Source organism: Trichosurus vulpecula, chromosome 2, assembly GCF_011100635.1.
Source record: "Trichosurus vulpecula isolate mTriVul1 chromosome 2, mTriVul1.pri, whole genome shotgun sequence".
NCBI lineage: Eukaryota > Metazoa > Chordata > Mammalia > Diprotodontia > Phalangeridae > Trichosurus > Trichosurus vulpecula.
In genome coordinates, this window is record NC_050574.1 from 15795545 (window position 1) to 15814705 (window position 19161).

Consider the following 19161-nt stretch of genomic DNA (forward strand, 5'->3'; position numbering starts at 1 on the left):
AGTTTCTATAAATTACATACCCAATTAAATTTACCTTATCACAATAATGAGGTTTACCAGGACTTTAAAAAGCTTTTTCCAGAGTAATCCCTCTACACAGAAAACCACACAAGATTGATAAGAATTCATGACTAGATGGCTTCAAAAGTTCTTGTTTCAGTTAAAACCCTCAATTTCTTAATTAACTACAATTCCTAATCTAATAACATCCAGATTATAAGAGGAATTATTTTAATCACTAGTGGTAACAATTTAATTTCTAAGGCCCAATACTTAGAAAAGATTATTGCCTTTAAAACCATATTTTTTCAATATTGCTGTTTGTCAAATTACACAATTTAGAAATGTAACAGTGCCCTAAACATAATTATGCATTTTAAAACTTGAAATAACCCATTTATCAATTTAGGTGAACACATTTCTAAATCTCCATGCACAGAGAATTTTTCATCTCATCATTTGAAACTATAACTTTAAATCACCAGACATATTCTCATAATAGAAAACTTTTTCACACAGAAAGTCTGTTCTCATGGTTAAATATCAGTATTATTAATTATTTACTTGTTATAACCACATATAACAGTTCCAAATTTTATCACATCCCTTTGAAAACCCAATTCACATATATCAAAGTCAGATTAAAATTGCTATAATATCATTTCTTACCACACAATGGTCTTCTCAAATTTCACAATCTAAGAGAATTTTTGGGAACACAATGCAAGTTTAGAAATACAGAAACAATAATTTTCAGATGACATCTATTGCATTTCCAGATTACCACATATAGAAATTATTCAGCTTATTACTTTTGGTAATTAAAAACCACTTCAAAAGTTAACAATTACATTAAATCAGAGATAGATAATAATAATGTTGTATCTAACATATACCAGACTTTATGTTAAGCATTTTAAAATCATTATCATTTTGATCCCGTAACAACCATCATTATTACTTTCCCCTTATAAATCAGGAAACAGGTCAAACAGATTAAAATACAGTTTTGCAGTTGGAACAAGAAGTGTGAAGTTACCTAGAGCAGAAGCTAGTATCCCAGTGATGACAATTCTGGGAGTCAGAAAGTCCAAATCCATCTACCTCACCCTTCCCCCACAACAGCAGAAGTTACTGAGCCTAGGGCAGTTTGCAGCTGCTGAGGACAGAGTGGGCAGAATGCATAGGACCTGGGTGACAATTCCAAGCTTTGCCAAAAAGAATGGGCTACAAAGGTACCCAGGGGCACAGGATTGTCATGATACTGTCAGTCTGTGAATTTCTGTCCTTCTCCTCCTTTTGCCAGGTGGGGAAAGATGATTTAAGTTTTCCCTACAGTTCTCCTGCATTCTCTTCTCCTAATCTGATCTGGGAGGAGAGAGGTTTGTTTTAGCTGCTCAAACTTTTACTGCAGCTCTGGCTTGGTCAGAGACAAGACAATGGTGAAAGATCTCAATGATTGTAACTCAAGTAACTTCATCTAAGTGATCAGCATTGGGAGGGTGTTTCAGCAAGAGTCAGCTCCTGGAGAGATTTTACAGTCTCAGGAGTTCTGTCCCAAAGTCCAATTAACCAATTTCCAAACTTTTAATGAATAATCAATCCCAGAATATGCTAAAACATTTCAGCTCTATTTTTTTCTTCAAGTTCAGTTGGCCAGGCCAAATATTGAAAAAGAAAAAAGAGTCTCTGTTTCCCTAACTGCAGCCTTAGAATTCTCTGGCTACCTGCATTTCAGATTTTACCCGGTATAGATATTTCACAGCACACGCTCTCACACAGACAGTTAACAGACAATTAACAAAACTAATACAGAACAAATACAGACTGAGCTCAGAGTTCAAACAACAGAGAATTAGAAGCTTTCATGAGTCAGCTATTAGCACCCCTATGGTCTTTGGGGAAGCCTTGGCGTTCCTGATTTTTCTGACTCTCCATATCCTATCCTTTAGGAAGGGGGAAAGGGGAGATGGAGGAAGCAGAACAGAATTACCTCCCTCCGGATCAGAGCCTTTCCTGGGAGGCAGAGGGGGAGGGAAAAAGCAAAGTGCAGTTTTTCTCCCCAGGACCAGAGCCTCCAAGGGAAGGGAGGGAGGGAGTGGAGGAATGGTTGGACTTCTAATTCTAGTTCCTGACTGATCCATAGTTAATTTTCTAGATCAATCAATGTTTCCAGGGGATCTATGTGCGTTTGCCTGCAGATCTGTGTTTTACCACAGATTTGATCCCTGCCCCCAGAGCTAGCTTAAAGGGAATTTCCAGACTTCAACCAATTTTGTAGGAGTTCTTTTTGGAAGCTGGGAAGAGAGACAACTTACCCCCACCTTGTCAAGGCCAAAATTCCAGGAAAAAATTAATCCTATGGCGCCCAAAAGTGTTGGCAAGGTTGGGCTGCATTGTCCCATTTCCATCATTTCCATCCGAGTCACGACACCATAATTGTTAAACCTGAAAATTTGGTTGAAGGAAACAACAGAGCTAGGTGATAGAAGAATCCATGTTGTTTATTATTTTCCCTTAAAGCATAGTGAAGCTAGCTTACTTGTACATACAAGGAGTCAAAGTATAAACTCTGGCTGCCTGAACAAAGCAATGAGAAAACTTATATACGTAATTTTAGCAGAGCTAGCAAGCCTGTATGACCTCATTTTTATGACCCCCATGTATGTTTAACCATGATACAAGAAGAGGATTTTCCTTAATGGAATAGAGTTGTAAAGGATGTTGACAAAGGTCAGTTGAAACTACAGCCCAGCGTCTCTGTGTCTCATTACATTCCATAACATAGTATATACCTGTAGAATGTTAAGCAAGGTAATCTCTCTTGGGGTTAGGGTAATGTCCTTAATGATCTGGCCTTGTTGACAGAGGTAAGGGTATTGCCTGAGCAAACTTTTAGAGAGAACAAAGAAGCCCAGGTCCTGGATCTTCATCCAGTTACTCATTAATGCAGGCTCTGGGTCTGGTTGAAATTAGAAATGATATAAAATAGTATAATATTTTTCACAACTGGAACCTGGAATTTTTGCTTCAAGTTTCCCAAAGCCCAGCAACCCCCATTAGGAAGCAAAGGTTCCTCAGGGACCCTCCTTAATGACTCCTCAGACCTTTAATTCAGGTGCTGGACTCTACAGCTTCCCAGCACTCCCTGGTCCTTAGTCCCCCTCCCCTTTCCCAAATCCCTGGCTCAACCACCCCCAGTCCACAGCCAAGCTCTGCAACTGTGGGGAGAGAAGAAAAGCCTCTCTGCTTGGTAAGCCCAATATATGTAATGATTTGGGAATGCAATTAATGTCATCTGAAAATTTTTCTGTTTGTATTATTATTGTACTTCTAAATTGTAGTAAAATTATCTTATATTGTAAAACTTGAGTGAATGTTGTGAGCTAAAATTAGTGTTAGACAAAGAAATTTTTAATCTGAATTTTGTTGAAACTAAAAAATGTAAACAATTGTGTAAAACTGGTTCAGTTACTTTCTCAGCCTTGCTAACCCTGTCTTATGTTTTATAATTGCCATTTAGAAAACCTTTACCTGTAGTTAATAGAAGGTCACAGCTCAAACAATTTGGCCAGCACTTAGGAAACTTGTAAGATCATTAACTAGGTTTTTTGGGATTACCGTTTTAATGTTAAAAACCATTAAAGTTCTGGAGAGATAGAAGGAATTATGTCCACCTAAAGATATTGATTAGGATAAAGATATTGATTATTGTGAGTTATTATCATTGCTGTTCAATTAACTATCAACCCCCTCTGCCTAGAGGGAAACTGACTATACCTTGTTAGCAGTGATTCCTTAGGCTTCCTTTTTACCTGGGCCAAAAGAAGTAGTTAGAATACTGGCCCAGCACATTTTAAACCAACCTGATTATAATAGGTGATTCCAAACTGTTTGTAAAACTTTCCCAAGAAAAATGTGAATGGAATTTAGAAAATATATATTTGAATAATTTTAAAAAGGGATGCATATTGTTATTTGACATTGAGAAATTTATTAATTATATAGCTCCAAGAAAATTCCATTGTGGTAATATTGGATAACTATTGAGACTTACTGACTATGACATAACTATTGAGACCGATTGTGACATACCTATTGAGACTTACTAATTGTGACAGAACTATTGAGATTTACTGGTTGTGACATAATTATTGTGATTTGCTAATTGAGACCATCACTGTTATCATTAATGTAAATACTAGTGATATATATGTGTAAAATTTGAGACGCTGTGTTATCAGAAAAGCAATTTCTTTTATAATCTAAATGTTGTTAGGCTAAGAATTGTACTGAGTTAGAAAACTTTTAAATTATTCTAATTGACCATGTCTTATAATATTTTGTAGTGTTGTAATTTAAGAAATCATAAATTACCAAATTTTATCTTTAATTGTTTTGCTGTCATTTAGGAAATTTGAGATTGTTAATTAAGCTTAAGTCTAAAATTTACAAAACTATATTTAGTTTTCTCTTTTTTTTTCTCTTCAATTATGTGGAAAAGGTTTGGTGATCAAATTTAAGAATTCTTTAATACTTAGAAATTAATAATAATATCAGGATAAATTGTAAGCTGTTTCTGAGAAAGGGATATATTTTTATGAAGAAAAGTTTTATAAAATCCTTTGCATGATTTTTAGAAAGCCTTGACCTTGAATAAGTGTGCTCAGAGAAAGGGCAAAAGATAGCAGACAGGCCCAAGGTTTTTCTATTAACGCCTTCCTGAGATCCATGTTACTTCTCCTTATTTTGTAAAATTGTCAAGACCCCTGTGGGCTAGTTCATCAGCCCTGGAAAAGAACTTGTTTGATTTATGTAAATTCTAAACAATGAACTTGGCTTGCTGAGAAATTGCAAGTTTATGTACAATAGATAAAAAGGATTCTAAGAGTAGTAGTATTTTTCCTGTGATCAGTCTCTTACTGCTAACAATGTGAGATTCTGTTACAACACCTCTTTGACTAAGAAACTTTGTGATATCTAAGAAGTTTGTAATAACTAGAAACTTTGTTACAATACTTTGGAATTAGTGTTACTTAAGGACTTTTTCACCGACTTGGTAAAGTTTTATGAGCAAGGGTAGAAATGCATGTGAGCCACTTAGGGCTCGCTTTGTAAATGTTCCTTAAGCAATTTGAGAATGTTATTTTGTTATTTGATTAATATCATGCTTGTCTAAAGTTTTGTTACAACTAATGACTCTAAAATAAAAAGGGGGATTTATTTACTTTGTAAATGCCATCAAAGAAACATGGCATGACTAAAAGGTTAAGATTCTATATGCATTGTGTTAAAAATTGACAATTTGATGTATTTATGTATGTGTTGAAACCTATTAGTAATTCCTTAAGTGACATCTCATCCCCCTAGTGAGGAAATTAATAATGGATGAATGTAAAGTGTAAGATGCTGCCTTTTGATGTGAATTTCTTAAATATGACAATTGGCCATGGTTCCAATTTTGAGTTTGTAAAAATGATCAGGGTTATAAAGATTAGAAATGGTAATTTAAAATTTTGCTAAGATCACTCTTGTAGGAGAATAGAGAGAAAGCTGATTCCTTTCAGAAGACAAGAAGAAGATACCAAGGACCAGAAGATTGCATTGATGATGATCCCTGCCAGACAGCTGCATAAGAAAAGATTTTTTGAATCTTAAAGACACAATTGCATTTTTATTTCTTTTTGAGTCTATGTATCTGTATTCTTACAGGGGACTGCCCCCTTTGATTTGTCAATGCATCGATTGATCCTTCCCATATTTACTTAAATGGGTGATGGTTAAGGGGAAGAATTCACATGTATCTATAATGGTGAAGTGTCTGCAAAAGAGAAAGGGGTGGATTGATTGGAATGCTGAAATAGCGAAATTCCCCTCTTCCTGGTATTGATCCGGAGGGGTAGCAAAAACAATTATAGATATTTTCAAAAATTTAACCCATTTAATAACATATTTTTGATTATTTTCCATACACTACCTTATATTCTTTGTTTGGTCATACTGACTTTTTGTTTACCTTGTGTCCTTAGGATAATGAACACTGTGTTTTAGCCACCTAAAATTACAGAACAAAAAGGGGGGGATGTGGGGGGCCAGCTATATCCTATTTAGGTCTCTTAAACCTCCGCAAGGCAGGGTCAATTGAAAGTGGGCCTGTGCATGGCAAGGCCAATTTTAGGATAAGAAGACTTGGCAAAGCTTTATAGCTTTACTTTACAGCTGATTACCCACATGGGAGATGACAGAAATGTTTCAGTTTGATTATATGCTAGAGAACATAAATGTTTCAATTTGGTTAGCATTGAGTAAAAATAGTGTCTCACTGCCAGGAACAAGGAGATAAAAAACTTAACCAATGCTTTATTATACTCTTCTTTGAAGTCTGGATGACTCAGCAATTAACCTGTATAAAACACTGCCAGTAACTCCATTAAAGTCAATCTATAGCATGACTCGCCTAGCCCCATGTCTTTGTCTTTTTGTGTCCATTACTTCATTGTATATTCATGCCACTGCTGGCACAGGGGCTCATCTATTCTGTGGTCTCAAAGGTGCTGTTCTACAAACATTTGAAGTCAACAAGCATTGAGCATCTACTGTGTGCCAGGCAGCAGGATGGTACTGGCCTGGGTGAGCTGAAGGGTAGAGGAGGGTCTTGGGGGCAGCAAGAGGCCTGGCCCAGGGTGAGGTTGAGGGGCAGAGAGAGCCAGGGAGCCCGAGGAACTATAGGGCCATGGAGGTGAAAGGTGACAGAGAAAATGTCCAGGGCAGCCCTCTCAGTCTCAACATCCTCGATCACTGGAGAAGGTTTGTGGGAAAAGGGAATGAGCACCGTTCAGACAGCACTACAGACCCCCTCAGGGGCATCCATGGAGTGGGACATGTCCAGCAGGGAGGTCGGAACTGGAAGCCCAGAGTGGAGGGAGGGCTTTGGGAGTCGTCTAGAAGGAGGGGACAAGGGTCACTTCCACTTCTCTCTCCTTGGAAAGATATCCTGGATGGAAGGGGCCCAGGTAAAGGGCCTGGGGGCCATGATGAAGGATGTGGGAGAAAAGTCCCTTCAGCAGTGGGACAGCAGGAGATGAACCAAGGAAGGGGAAGGGGAAGAGAGAGGCCTCCACTGGGAGGCTCCCCAAGAGGAGGGAGGAGAACCACAGACTTGTGAGCAAGGTTTTCAGAGCCAGACAGTCCAGGAAGTCTGGAACCAAAGGAGAAATTCGATTGGATTGCAATCAATCAGCTCTTCCTTCAGCTGACATTTCTTGGAGGGTGGACTGGGGTGGCCAAACGAAGTCAGAAGTGAAGAGCCAGGGTGGAAACCGTAAATGGGAGAGAAAGAGGAAAGAGACAGAAGAGGGGAGACGATCCCTGGGCTTCTGTGGAGGGGCAATCCTCATTGTCAGGGAGCTAAGACTGTGAGCAGCTCGCCAGGGCTCCCTGCCTCCAAGCTCCTGGGAATCTCTTGGGGGTTCTGAGAGTCTTTGATTCTCTCTCCAATCTCTGTGAATCTTTGGCCATGGGAGTCTTTCTGGCTCTCATTGGGCCAAAGGCGGGTTGATATGAAGACGGACTTTCGTTCTTTGGTGACTGGGGTGATGGGGGAGGGGTGAGATTCCCAAGCCAGCCAATTAGCATTGGCCAAGAAGTAGGGATGGTTGGATTTAGGAGTCAGAGTCCAGAAAACACAAGGGAACCGCAGAGATGGAGAAAGCTCTCCGCTGGGGCATACTGTCCGCCGGCTGCATCTCCCATGACTTCACCACTGCCCTAAGGAGCCTCCCTCGCTCTGAGCATCAGGTCCCGCGGCCAGAGGGGCGCCTGGCTTCCAGGGGAGGCTAGACTGAGACTCCTAGGCCCCCGCGGGGCGGGCTGAGGGAAAATGGGACTGGGGGCGGGGGGGAGCGGGGATCGGGTCTGGCATTGAATTCAGAGGGAGGCTGGGGTCGGGGCCTCCTGGGTCCCTTTGGAGCGAGGGGTGGAGCTGGGGAGGGGGCTCTGGCGTCACTGAGAGTAGATAGAACTGGGGGAGGGGAGTAATTCTCCCGGAAGCTGTGGCTGGGGTGGCCAGGACCCTTAGGGTGCGCCGCTGGGTCCGAGAGGGTTCTGAATGGCGTCTCTGACCATAGATAGTAGCCGTGGCCGCCAGAGACCTGTCCCGAGCCCAGGACTTCGCCAAAAGGCACGAAATCCCCAAGTCCTATGACTCCTATGAACAACTGATGAAGGACCCGGACGTTGGTGAGATCTCACACGAGGGACCTCTAGGGACCGCGGAAGGGCGTGCAGGGGGACGGAGCTTGTTGGGGGGGGGGCGGAGCTTGTTGGGGGGGGCGGAGGATGGCCCAGGAGGCGGAGACCCAGAGGGAAGGGCAGGGCCTGTGCAGGAGGGCAACTCTGGGATGTGGCCTCAGCGGGAAAACAGTCGTGGGGGCGGGGCCTCTGCAGCAGGCGCCCCAGGGGCGTGGCCTCCAGCGAAGGTCCGCCCCCTTCCTGTGTGGGCGGAGCCTCTGCCGTACGCCCCGCCCCTCAGGTGCTATCCCGCCTGCAGATGTGGTTTACGTGGGCCCTCAGCACCCGCAGCACGTGGGCGCCGTCCTGCAGTGCCTGGCAGCGGGCAAGCCGGTTCTGTGTGAGAAGCCTCTCGGGGTCACGGCTGCCGAGGTCCGGGAGATGGTGGCGGCCGCGCGAGCCCGCGGCCTCTTCCTGATGGAGGTGAGAGCAGCGTGCGCTCAGCGCGTGCCATCGCCCCCTGGTGGCGGAGGTGCCTAACGACACCCGCGGACTCCCCACCTGGGCGATATAGGAATGTAGCGGGGTGGCGGGGCTGAGAGTCTGCGGGGAGGGGGAACGCTGCCGGGGGTCCTGGGTCCCCGCAGGCTTTGCCCCTACCCGGCTCTCCCTCCAGGCCATCTGGACACGGTTCTTCCCGGCCACCGAGGCGCTACGGGCTCTGCTGTGCCAGGGCACCCTCGGGGAGGTGCGAGTGATTCACGCGGAGTTTGGCATTGACGGTCTAAGCGTGGATCGATGCACTGACTGGGAGCAGGCGGGGGGCGGGCTGCTCGACCTGGGTATCTACTGCGTCCAGCACATCTCCATGGTGGCCGGGGGCCAGCGGCCTGAGAAGATCCACGCCGTGGGGCTGCTTCATGAGAAGGGTAGGGGAAGAATGGGGGGAGGGGGCTTCCCCAAAGTTTGACTGCTGGGTGGGAGTGAGGGATTAAAGTGCGAGGAGCAAGCTGACCTCCGCGACTGACCGCTGGTGTGTCCTACTAGGCGTGGATGACACAGTGACGGTCATCCTGCGGTACCCAGGTGGGCTCCAGGCCTCCTTCAGCTGTAGCATCGCCACCGAGCTGTCCAACTCATTGTCAGTGTTTGGAATCAAGGGCAAGGCAGAGGTGAGAGCACCCTGGCCCGAGGGTCACCCAGGGCTTGTTGCCAGGGGGCCATAGGCCTGGGACACCTGGGGGCAGGTGGATGGGTGACCCCTTGCCTGTGGCCACTCTCTCCTCCCAGATCCCTTCCACCATGTGGTGCCCCACAGAGCTGGTGGTGAACGAGAAGAGCACCAAGTTCCCTTTGCCCAAGGTGGCAGATTCTGAGAGGTTCAATTACACCAATTCCATTGGCATGGTCTATGAAGCCCAGCATGTGCGGCAGTGTCTGCTGCAGGGTGAGCTTGGGAAGCTCCCGGGAGGGCAAAGGCAGGGGCCTCCAGTGGGGTCCCTGACAACCCCACCTCCTGCAGCATGCTGGGACAGCCGGGCTTGCCCTGCTCATGATCCTCCTTCTTTCCCTAGGTCTGAAGGAGAGCCCTGTAATGCCCCTGGCAGAGAGTGAGCTCTTGGCAGACATCCTGGAGGAAGTGAGGAGGCAGATTGGGCTCAGGTTCCTCCAGGACAGAAACTAAGCTTCCAAACTATTGCCCAGTGAAGAAATCCCTGCCAGCAGTTTGTCACCCATGTCCCTACTCTTCAGCATGGCCCTGGAAGCTGTGTTGCTCTGGCCCTGAGTCCAAGCCCTGCCCCAGTCTTTGCTGTGATCTCTCCCTGCCCTTCTAAGCCTCAGGAGGTGTTCTGGAATAAAGAGAATCCCACTCCATTGGGTCTCAGCATAGAGTCTCCCTCCAGTTTACACAGGGGGAAATTGAGTCCCAGAGAAAAGGAAGGTGACGCTCCAGCTCCATAGCTCTAAGACTAATGCATTGCATTTCAGAATTGGGACCGTTCAGGAGAGTGGGCCCAGGCTTGAACCTGGAGTTTGAGTCTCTGCTGTGCCAGTTCTGCATTGCAGTTCCTTCCTGTCCTTACCTTTCTGGACCTCAGTTTCCTCATCTTGAAGGAGAAGGAATTGCTATGGCTTTGACTAGAATTCCTAAGTAAATAAAAGAGAAAATGAAAATGAAAAGCTTCTGAACGAACAACATCAATGTAGTTAGAGTAAAAAAAGAAACAGCTAACTGGGGGAGGGGGGAAATCTGCCTCAGGTATTTCTAAGGAAAGTCTGATATCCAGGATACACTGAGAGTTGATTCTTTTCTTGTATAGGTTGGATTAGTGTATGGATGGTGACTATGAATATTCTGGTGTAGTTCTGAATTGCAAAATATAACAGACTCTCTATATAGAAGACAGAACCAAAACATTCAGATACCAGAAAGCCAAACTGAATCCATCATAGCAACAAAGAAATTAAAATACATTATCACGGCAGGGAACAACACCATTTGTATTAATAGGGTAATAATCACAGTATAGATGATAATTGTCAATATCCCTATGTGGTTCTATATCACAAAATATAAGAGACTCTCCACAGAGAAGGTAGAAAAAGTAAACCATTTATTCAGACACCAGAGGATCAAATCCCAGAATCAATAAGCCCAATCCATCATAGCAGTAAAGAATTCGATATACCATTACCACAGTATGGAGCCTCACTATCCCCAAACCATCCACCCCTCTACTGGGGCCTTGTATCAGCAAGGCAAAAATCACAATATAGACGATAATTGTTAAAGTGCTTATGTGGTTCCATATCACAAAACAATAGAGACTCTCCACATAGAAGGTAGAAGAGGTAAAACATTTATTTAGACACCAAAGAATCAGATCCCATAACCAATATGCCAAATCCATCACAGCAGCAAAGAATTCAATACACAATACCACAGCAGAGAACTACTCCATTCCAAAACCATCTTCCCCTCTGCTGGGGCCTTCCCACAAACAAACTTATGGCACAGCTATCACACATCTGCTTTCTTTCCCTCATTTCTAACTGTCGTGACTGCTGTCTTAGCATTTCCTATGACGCAATTTCCTTTTCCTCTCAGCAAGCTTCTCCCACCACAAGTGAATTAGTCTTCCTGTGATGTAATCAGCTCACATGTCCTGTTAATGGGTGGGAAAGATCTTCACATCTAAATTGTTATTACTATTGGTCCCAAGATCTTTCTTGTGTATTACATAGGGTAATGGGAGTTTTGGGATAACTGGTGTCAACAGAACTTTACAACAACATAACAGGGATAATACAAGATAAGCGTATAAAACAATATTATTTCCCCCTTGGATGAATGGGGCTCAAAATATCAGGGTAAGGGGTGAAGGTCTCATAGCTTCTTTCTGCTGAAATTGGATGTAGAGCTGTCCTTGCCCCAAGATATTGAGTCCTATTTGGGAAGTCAGTGTATCAGTAAGGCCAGATTAATGATATCGGTGGTAACCTTGAATATGCCTGTATAGTCTGGAATTGCAAATCTATAAGTGACTCTCTGTATAGAAGGCAGAAGAAGTAAAACATTTATTTGGACACTAGAAGATCAGACCCCAGAACCAATAACTTCAATTTGACATAGCAGTAATTGTATTCCAAAACCAGTAAGTCCACTTCCATGTAACAGCAAAGAGATTAAAACACAGAATCACAGCAAAGAGCCAAGCCATCTTGTAACCTTCCCTTCTGCTTGGGCCTTCCTGTAAACCCTCACAAATCCTAACTGTCTGTTTGCCTGTATCTTCTCCTCCTGAAATTCTGAATGCCCTTGAAGTTCCCAGAGCCCTTCCAGTTCGCTTTCTCGAAATTCTCTCTTCTTCTCGAAGTTCTGTCTTCTTTGCAGCTCTCTCTGGACTCTGCAGCTCCCTAGTCTGACCTTAATGGCTACCCACAGAGTATATATACTTTGTGTAGGTGTGGGGCTTATCATCTAGTAGTGAATGGGTGTAGGCCTGGGGCTTGGCACCTAATAGCAAAAGTGTGTGGGCCTGCCTACTAGCAAGCCTCTCCTAATCAAGCTTTCCTTAACTAGCTCCACCTGAGGGCTATTGAAGGGGTGGAAAAGATCTTTGATCACATTAGCATTACATTCGGACCCCAAGATCTTTCACATCCATTCCATAGGCAACTTATGTCTGAATAGGTACTAACATTTCTCAAGTACAACAAAATTGCCACAAAATAAACACATCATGAACAGCATATTTACAAAATACTTTACATACCATCTTGTTACCAGTGCGGCCACAGGGCTCCATTACAACAGTCAATGGGAATTTTGGTGTAACTGGTCTCAATAATACCATAACAGTATAACAGGGATAATACAAAATAGGTATGCAGAATAATGTCATCGTTCCCCCCTCAAACAAATGGGGCTCGAAATCTCGGGGTAAGAGGCGACGATCTCCTCCTCCATAGTTTCTTCCTGTTGAAATTGGACGTAGAGCTGTCCCTGCCCTAAGAGGTGAAGGGTCTTATTTGAGAGGTCAGTTCTTTAGCAAGCTGGCATCTGGAACTCAATTGATGCCAGGTCCACGGATGACACATCACAGTTGTGGATAGTGGGTGATGTCCAGCTTAAGCAGTCAGTCATCCACAAGTGTAGGGTACTAAAGGCTGGAGGAGACAAAAGTAGCAAAAAGGTTAAACAAAAGAAAGGCCAAAAAGAACAGGTAAATATGGGCTGTTATCCTTCAAATAGTGTCATCTCCATTTTGAATGAGACTCCAACCATGCAATATCAATTCAACCTCATAGCCAAACTCAGGTGAGGAAACTAAGCCAGGAGGATTCCATTCTACTTTAAGACTAAGATTGTCCTCACAGCTTTTTCCTGAGATGCAAACGTCCACTTGCTGACAGTACGAGAACACATTCCCTCTGAGTGGCTTGTGGCATTTATTGGCATTAGCCATGCTTCTGGAGTTTATGAACCCATTATCACAATTTGGTAATTATCTTTTCCTGAATAAACAACTGTTACAATATTGTCCTTCCCATGTGCTATAATTTCTGAAGCCTTTGGAACATCATCTGGCTTCTGTTTTACTCATACTTTAGCTCCCAATTTTATTATATCAATAGAATGAAACCCTTACATTCCTCTACTAGTTATTTTGGAAGGAGGGTCAGTTTTTGCAAGGAGCATTTTTCACAAGGAATAATGATCACTTGAACTATTCTGTCATTTTTACAAAACTGTACAGGTTCGTCACCCAAATTCTGGAGTGTCACAACAATTTGTCCTTGATAATTATAATATATCACTCTAGCCAATATATGTATTCCTTGAGCTGCTAATCCTGGTTTAGGTAATATCTGTTCAAAGTGATACTTAGAAATTCTCATACATATCCCAGTAGAGATTTTTCTTATCTCTTTTCCATCTAACTTAAAGTACTCTATACAATGTAAATCCTATCCCTCCCAACCAGGTGTTCTGGGCACCATGGTGGGATGTCTTTCACAGTCCGAAACTCAATATTTTGGATCTATGTGTTTGCTGTTTTCTAATTTGCATTTGGGGTCATCATTCTGGCTAGAAGTGTACTGCCTCCTAATTGTCTCTTATTCAAATTATGTAAAGCAATGGACAAATTATCCTTCCAATGTTGATATGAATTATTAGAACTTAACTTTCTTAAGTATTCTTTCAACAATCCATTCATTCTTTCAATTAACCCAAATGTTTGTGGATAATGTGGAATAGGATATATCCACTCTATATTATTCAGTATACAATATCTTCATTTCATTACCCTTGAAATATGATCCATTGTCACTTTGAATATGTGTTGGGGTTCCATAGTATAACTAGAGTTTTACAGGTGATTTTCTGAGTTGCATTCTTTTTTAAATTTATTTTTTTATTTTTAAGATTTTTTATTTAAAAAAAAAAAGATTTTTTATTTTGAGTTTACAACACTCAGTTCCGCATGATTTTGATTTCCAGATGTTCTTCCCCCCTCCCCTCTCCCCTCCTCCCCAAGACTGCATGGAATCCAATATACCTTCTACACATAACTTTACATTAAACTTATTTACACAATAGTCAAGTTGTAAAGAGGAAATATGACCAATAGAATGAATCATGAGAAAGAAGAAACAAAACCAAAAAAAAAAGAGAAAAAAAGAAAAAATAAAGGAGAGCAAATAGTTTGCCTCAATCTGCATTCAGACTCTATAGTTCTTTCTCTGGATGTAGATAGCTGTCTCCATCATGGGTCCTTTGGAGTTGTCTTTGAACCTTGTATTGCTGAGAAGACCCAAGTCCATCAAGCTTAGTCATCACAGAATCAATATATCTGTGGTTGTGTACAATGTTTTCCTGGTTCTGCTCTGCTCACTCAGCATTATGTGGGGAGCCAGCTGTATCCTGTTTAGGCCTCTTAGACCTCTGCAAGGCAGGGTCAATTGAAAAGGGGCCTGTGCACAGCAAGGCCAGTTTTAGGATAAGAAGACTTGGCAAAGAAAACCTGCCTTTGTAGATGATTGCCCAGAAAAGTTTCAGTCTGGTTATCTATATGTGAGAGAACATAAATGTTTCAATTTGGTTAGCCTTGAGTAAATATAGTGTCTCACTCCTAGGAACAAGGAGATAAAAATCTTAATCAATACTTTATTGTACTTTTCTTTGAAGTCCGGATGACCCAGTAATTAACCTGTATAAAATACTGTCAGTAACTGCATTAAAATCAGTCTATAGCCTGACCATAAGACTCACCTAGCCCCATGTCTTTGTCTTTTTGTGTCAATTACTTCATCATATATTCACACCACTGCGGGCACAGTTGGCGCCAGGAACAGGGACAAGTCCAGGACTTGAGGATGAAGTAACGTCTTACCAGTACAGGCTCTGGAGCGTATTCAAATGAGAGGTAAGAGGATTACTCCACTAGGCTTACTGGGGGATTGTAGAAATGTTAGAGATCTAGAGAGTTAGAAGAGCAGATTTAGAAAATTGAACTGTGGGACAGATACAATTTAAGGATAGGGATGTGTATCTGCAAGTAGTAAGAAAAATTGTAACAGAAAGAGGTTTTTGTATAACAAAAGAGCAAAAACAAGAAGGTGCAATTGATTTAGAAAGATGGGAGATTATTGAAAAACAAATGAGTAAGAGATTAAGGGAGGATGGACCAGAACACTTCCCAATGTCAGCCTTTTGCATATGGAACATTTTAAAAATATGTCATACTCCAGAAGGAAAAGTTCCTATGGTACAAAGATCAGTTAAGCATGATATTGGGGTTGGGGTGAGATCTTGTGAGCCTCAGCCCAGGGATGAATGACAATAACCCACTATGGGATAGACTAGCTAATTGGGAGTTACCAAAGTAGAAAGGGAAAAGAAAAATGCTGGATTTCTAGAAATCCTTTTTGTGCATCCTGTCGTTTTCTGTCTGTATCTGTTTTGTGTCTCTGTGTGAAGAGAGTATGTTATCTGACTCTTTGTTGTTAAAGTTGTTGAAATAAGAAAATGCTCTTTCTTTCTCCCTTCTTTCCAATTCTGGCCAAATTTGGAATGTGAAGAGAGACAAGAAAGAAAACGGGGATCTTTTCCCCTTAAAGTTAAGTGAAATGTGTTACTCCTAAATTTGATGTTTAATATAAAGTCAGAATTTATTATACTATTTGGCATTAAGGCAAATTTGGAAAATGCATAGATCTGAAAAAGAGACACGTTGAGTTTCCCAGCATGGGGGAGTAGGGACAAGGCACCACTGGATCTTTTCCAGAGTCCCACTCACCTTGGCTGGAGGATTCAAGGTTCTCACTTTCAAAAAAATTTTTAAGGAGTGAACACAGAAGTGAAGTTTATTCCAGTTAAAATTAGAACCATTAAGATCTTTTCACCCATCTCGGACTGAGCCACGGCTGCAATAAATGTTAGAGCAGCTAAAAATTCTTTAGCAGATTCTGTTAACCATAGATAATCTGGTGAAGCACAGGAAACCTTTTTCAAAACAATAGTACACTTATGAATGTGAAGAAAATTCAGTTTAAATGACAAAAGATATATATTTCTATATCCCCCTCCAATCTATAGACTCCTTGGGGGGTTGAGAATTCCAGCTCAATGTCAGAAGTATATACAAAGATGTTTTATTTCTTGTGTGGTTAATAAGAATCACCATGAGACTAGTATAAATAAAAAACTGGAAAAAGGACTTTAAAAAATCTAGAATGCGCTTTCCCAATTTGTAGAATTAAGAACTTTAGTAATGATCCTATAAACAGAATTGGAAAATACTTAATAACATAAAGGTATTAAATAAATAGAATTAATAAATATTTTTATATACGACTACAGAGATCCTTATGTGCAATTTAGTGACCCTCATTCCTATTTGAGTTTGAAACAAGTGGCTTAAAGCCTCCAAAATAGAGAAATAAAAGCAGAGAATGAGAGCCAATCTGAACATATTTTACCTGAAGGACTGTTACTTACCGTATTTCTGAGAAACAAAAATACTTCTTAGAATAGGAATTATCTCTCTCTCTCTCTCTCTCTCTCTCTCTCTCTCTCTCTCTCTCTCTCTCTCTCTCTGTATATATATATATATATATTTCTAGCTTGCTGTGGTCTTCCTAAGTTTGCTACTTGGAAAGTTTAAAAAGTGATTCAGCTGTGAATATACAATAGAGAGTTACTAGCTGCTTTTCTTATTATTAGGACCTTTATTTTGATACTTTTTCACCTGAAGTCTCTATGTATGTAAATATACATGTTTCGGCAAAGGCTCTATTCCCTGTTCTCTTGTTTGCTACTTTGTTGCCCCCTCATACCCCACTGACAACAGCCCTGGACCCTTGGGCACCCTGACACGCACACTTCTAGGCAAGCAGAGGAACCTCTCCTCTCAAGCCCCCAAGTCCTTGCTCCTACACCGGAACATGGAATTTTTGCTCCAAGTTTCCCAAAGCCCAGCAACCCCTATTAGGAAGCAAAGGTTCCTCAGGGACCTTCCTTAATGACTCATCAGACCTTTAATTTAGGTGCTGGACTCTACAGCTTCCCAGCACTCCCTGGTCCTTAGTCCCCCTCCCCTTTCCCAAATCCCTGGCTCAACCACCCCCAGTCCACAGCCAAGCTCTGCAACTGTGGGGAGAGCAGAAAAGCCTCTCTGCTTGGTAAGCCCAATATATGTAATGATTTGGGAATGCAGTTAATGTCATCTGAAAATTTTTCTGTTCGTATTATCATTGTACTTCTAAATTGTAGTAAAATTATCTTGTATTGTAAAACTTGAGTGAATGTTGTGAGCTAAAATTAGTGTTAGACAAAGAAATTTTTAATCTGAATTTTGTTGAAACTAAAAAATGTAAACAATTGTGTAAAACTGGTTCAGTTACTTTCTCAGCCTTGCTAACCCTGTCTTATGTTTTATAATTGTCATTTAAAAAACCTTTACCTGTAGTTAATAGAAGGTCACAGCTCAAACAATTCGGCCAGCACTTAGGAAACTTGTAAGATCGTTAACTAGGTTTGTTGGGATTACTGTTTTAATGTTAAAAACCAATAAAGTTCTGGAGAGATAGAAGGAATTATGTCCACCTAAAGATATTGATTAGGATAAAGATATTGATTATTGTGAGTTATTATCATTGCTGTTCAATTAACTATCAACCCCCTCTGCCTAGAGGGAAACTGACTATACCTTGTTAGCAGTGATTCCTTAGGCTTCCTTTCTACCTGGGCCAAAAGAAGTAGTTAGAATACTGGCCCAGCACATTTTAAACCAACCTGATTATAATAGGTGATTCCAAACTGTTTGTAAAACTTTCCCAAGAAAAATGTGAATGGAACTTAGAAATGTATATTTGAATAATTTTAAAAAGGGGTGCATATTGTTATTTGGCATTGAGAAATTTATTAACTATATACCCCCAAGAAAATTCTACTTACTTTAAGTTTATTGTTCAATAAGGGGATGGTGGTGGAATTCATTCCCAGGGATATTACAAAGATCGCATGATTATAAAGGTGCTTAGCACAATGCTTGGCATAAAATAAATGCTATTTGAATGTAGACTGTTTTAAGTTAAATATAATTGCTTCATATTCATTAACTTTATGTGGATTTTCTTCAATGTGAGGTGTATGTTAATGGTGATGAGATGAATGACTCTCTGTATAAGGCAATTTGGGAATCTTCTCCATGGGACCTACGCACAGCCCAGGACCTTCCTGTTGGGGCTCTGGAGGCTGACCTGGTCTCCCCAGCTGTGTGATACAGATGTAGATAATTCCTCCATTGGTGCTGATTAATTGTGGTGATATTGGGTAACTATTAAGACTTACTGGTTGTAACATACCTACTGAGACTTACTGACTTAGACATACCTATTGAGATCTACTGGTTGTGACAGAACTATTGCAACTTACTAATTGAGACCATCACTATTATTATTAATGTAAATACAAGTAATATATATGTAAAATTTGAGACTCTGTATTGTCAGAAAAGCAGTTTCTTTTATAATCTAAATGTTGTTAGGCTAAGGATTGTACTGAGTTAGAAAGCTTTTAAATCATTCTAATTGACCATGTCTTATAATATTTTGTAGTGTTGTAATTTAAAAAATCATAAATTACCAAATTTTATCTTTAATTGTTTTGCTATCATTTAGGAAATTCATGAGATTGTTAATTAAGCTTAAGTCTAGTATTTACAAAACTACGTTTAGTTTTCTCTTTTTTTTCTCTTCAATTATGTGGAAAAGGTTTGGTGATCAAATTTAAGGACTGTTTAATACTTAGGAATTAATATTAATATCAGGATAAATTGTAACCTATTTCTGAGAAAGGGAAATAAGTTTATGAAGAAAAGCTTTGTTAAATCCTTTGCATGATTTTTAGAAAGCCTCAACCTT

General features: G+C 41.2%; 1 protein-coding gene and 1 pseudogene across 1 annotated transcript; one reads left to right on the forward strand and one right to left on the reverse strand.

Moving 5' to 3' along the window:
• The first annotated feature begins 7665 nt into the window (after window positions 1-7665).
• Window positions 7666-10104, forward strand: DHDH (dihydrodiol dehydrogenase). The gene is made up of 7 exons (XM_036747266.1): window positions 7666-7797; window positions 8127-8238; window positions 8549-8712; window positions 8906-9158; window positions 9277-9401; window positions 9520-9676; window positions 9804-10104. Exons 1-7 carry the CDS (start codon window positions 7702-7704, stop codon window positions 9911-9913), a joined length of 1017 nt encoding a protein of 338 aa, XP_036603161.1. The 5' UTR covers window positions 7666-7701; the 3' UTR covers window positions 9914-10104.
• Window positions 10105-12778: 2674 nt separating this feature from the next.
• Window positions 12779-19161, reverse strand: part of LOC118836281 — a 29176-nt pseudogene continuing 22793 nt past the window's right edge.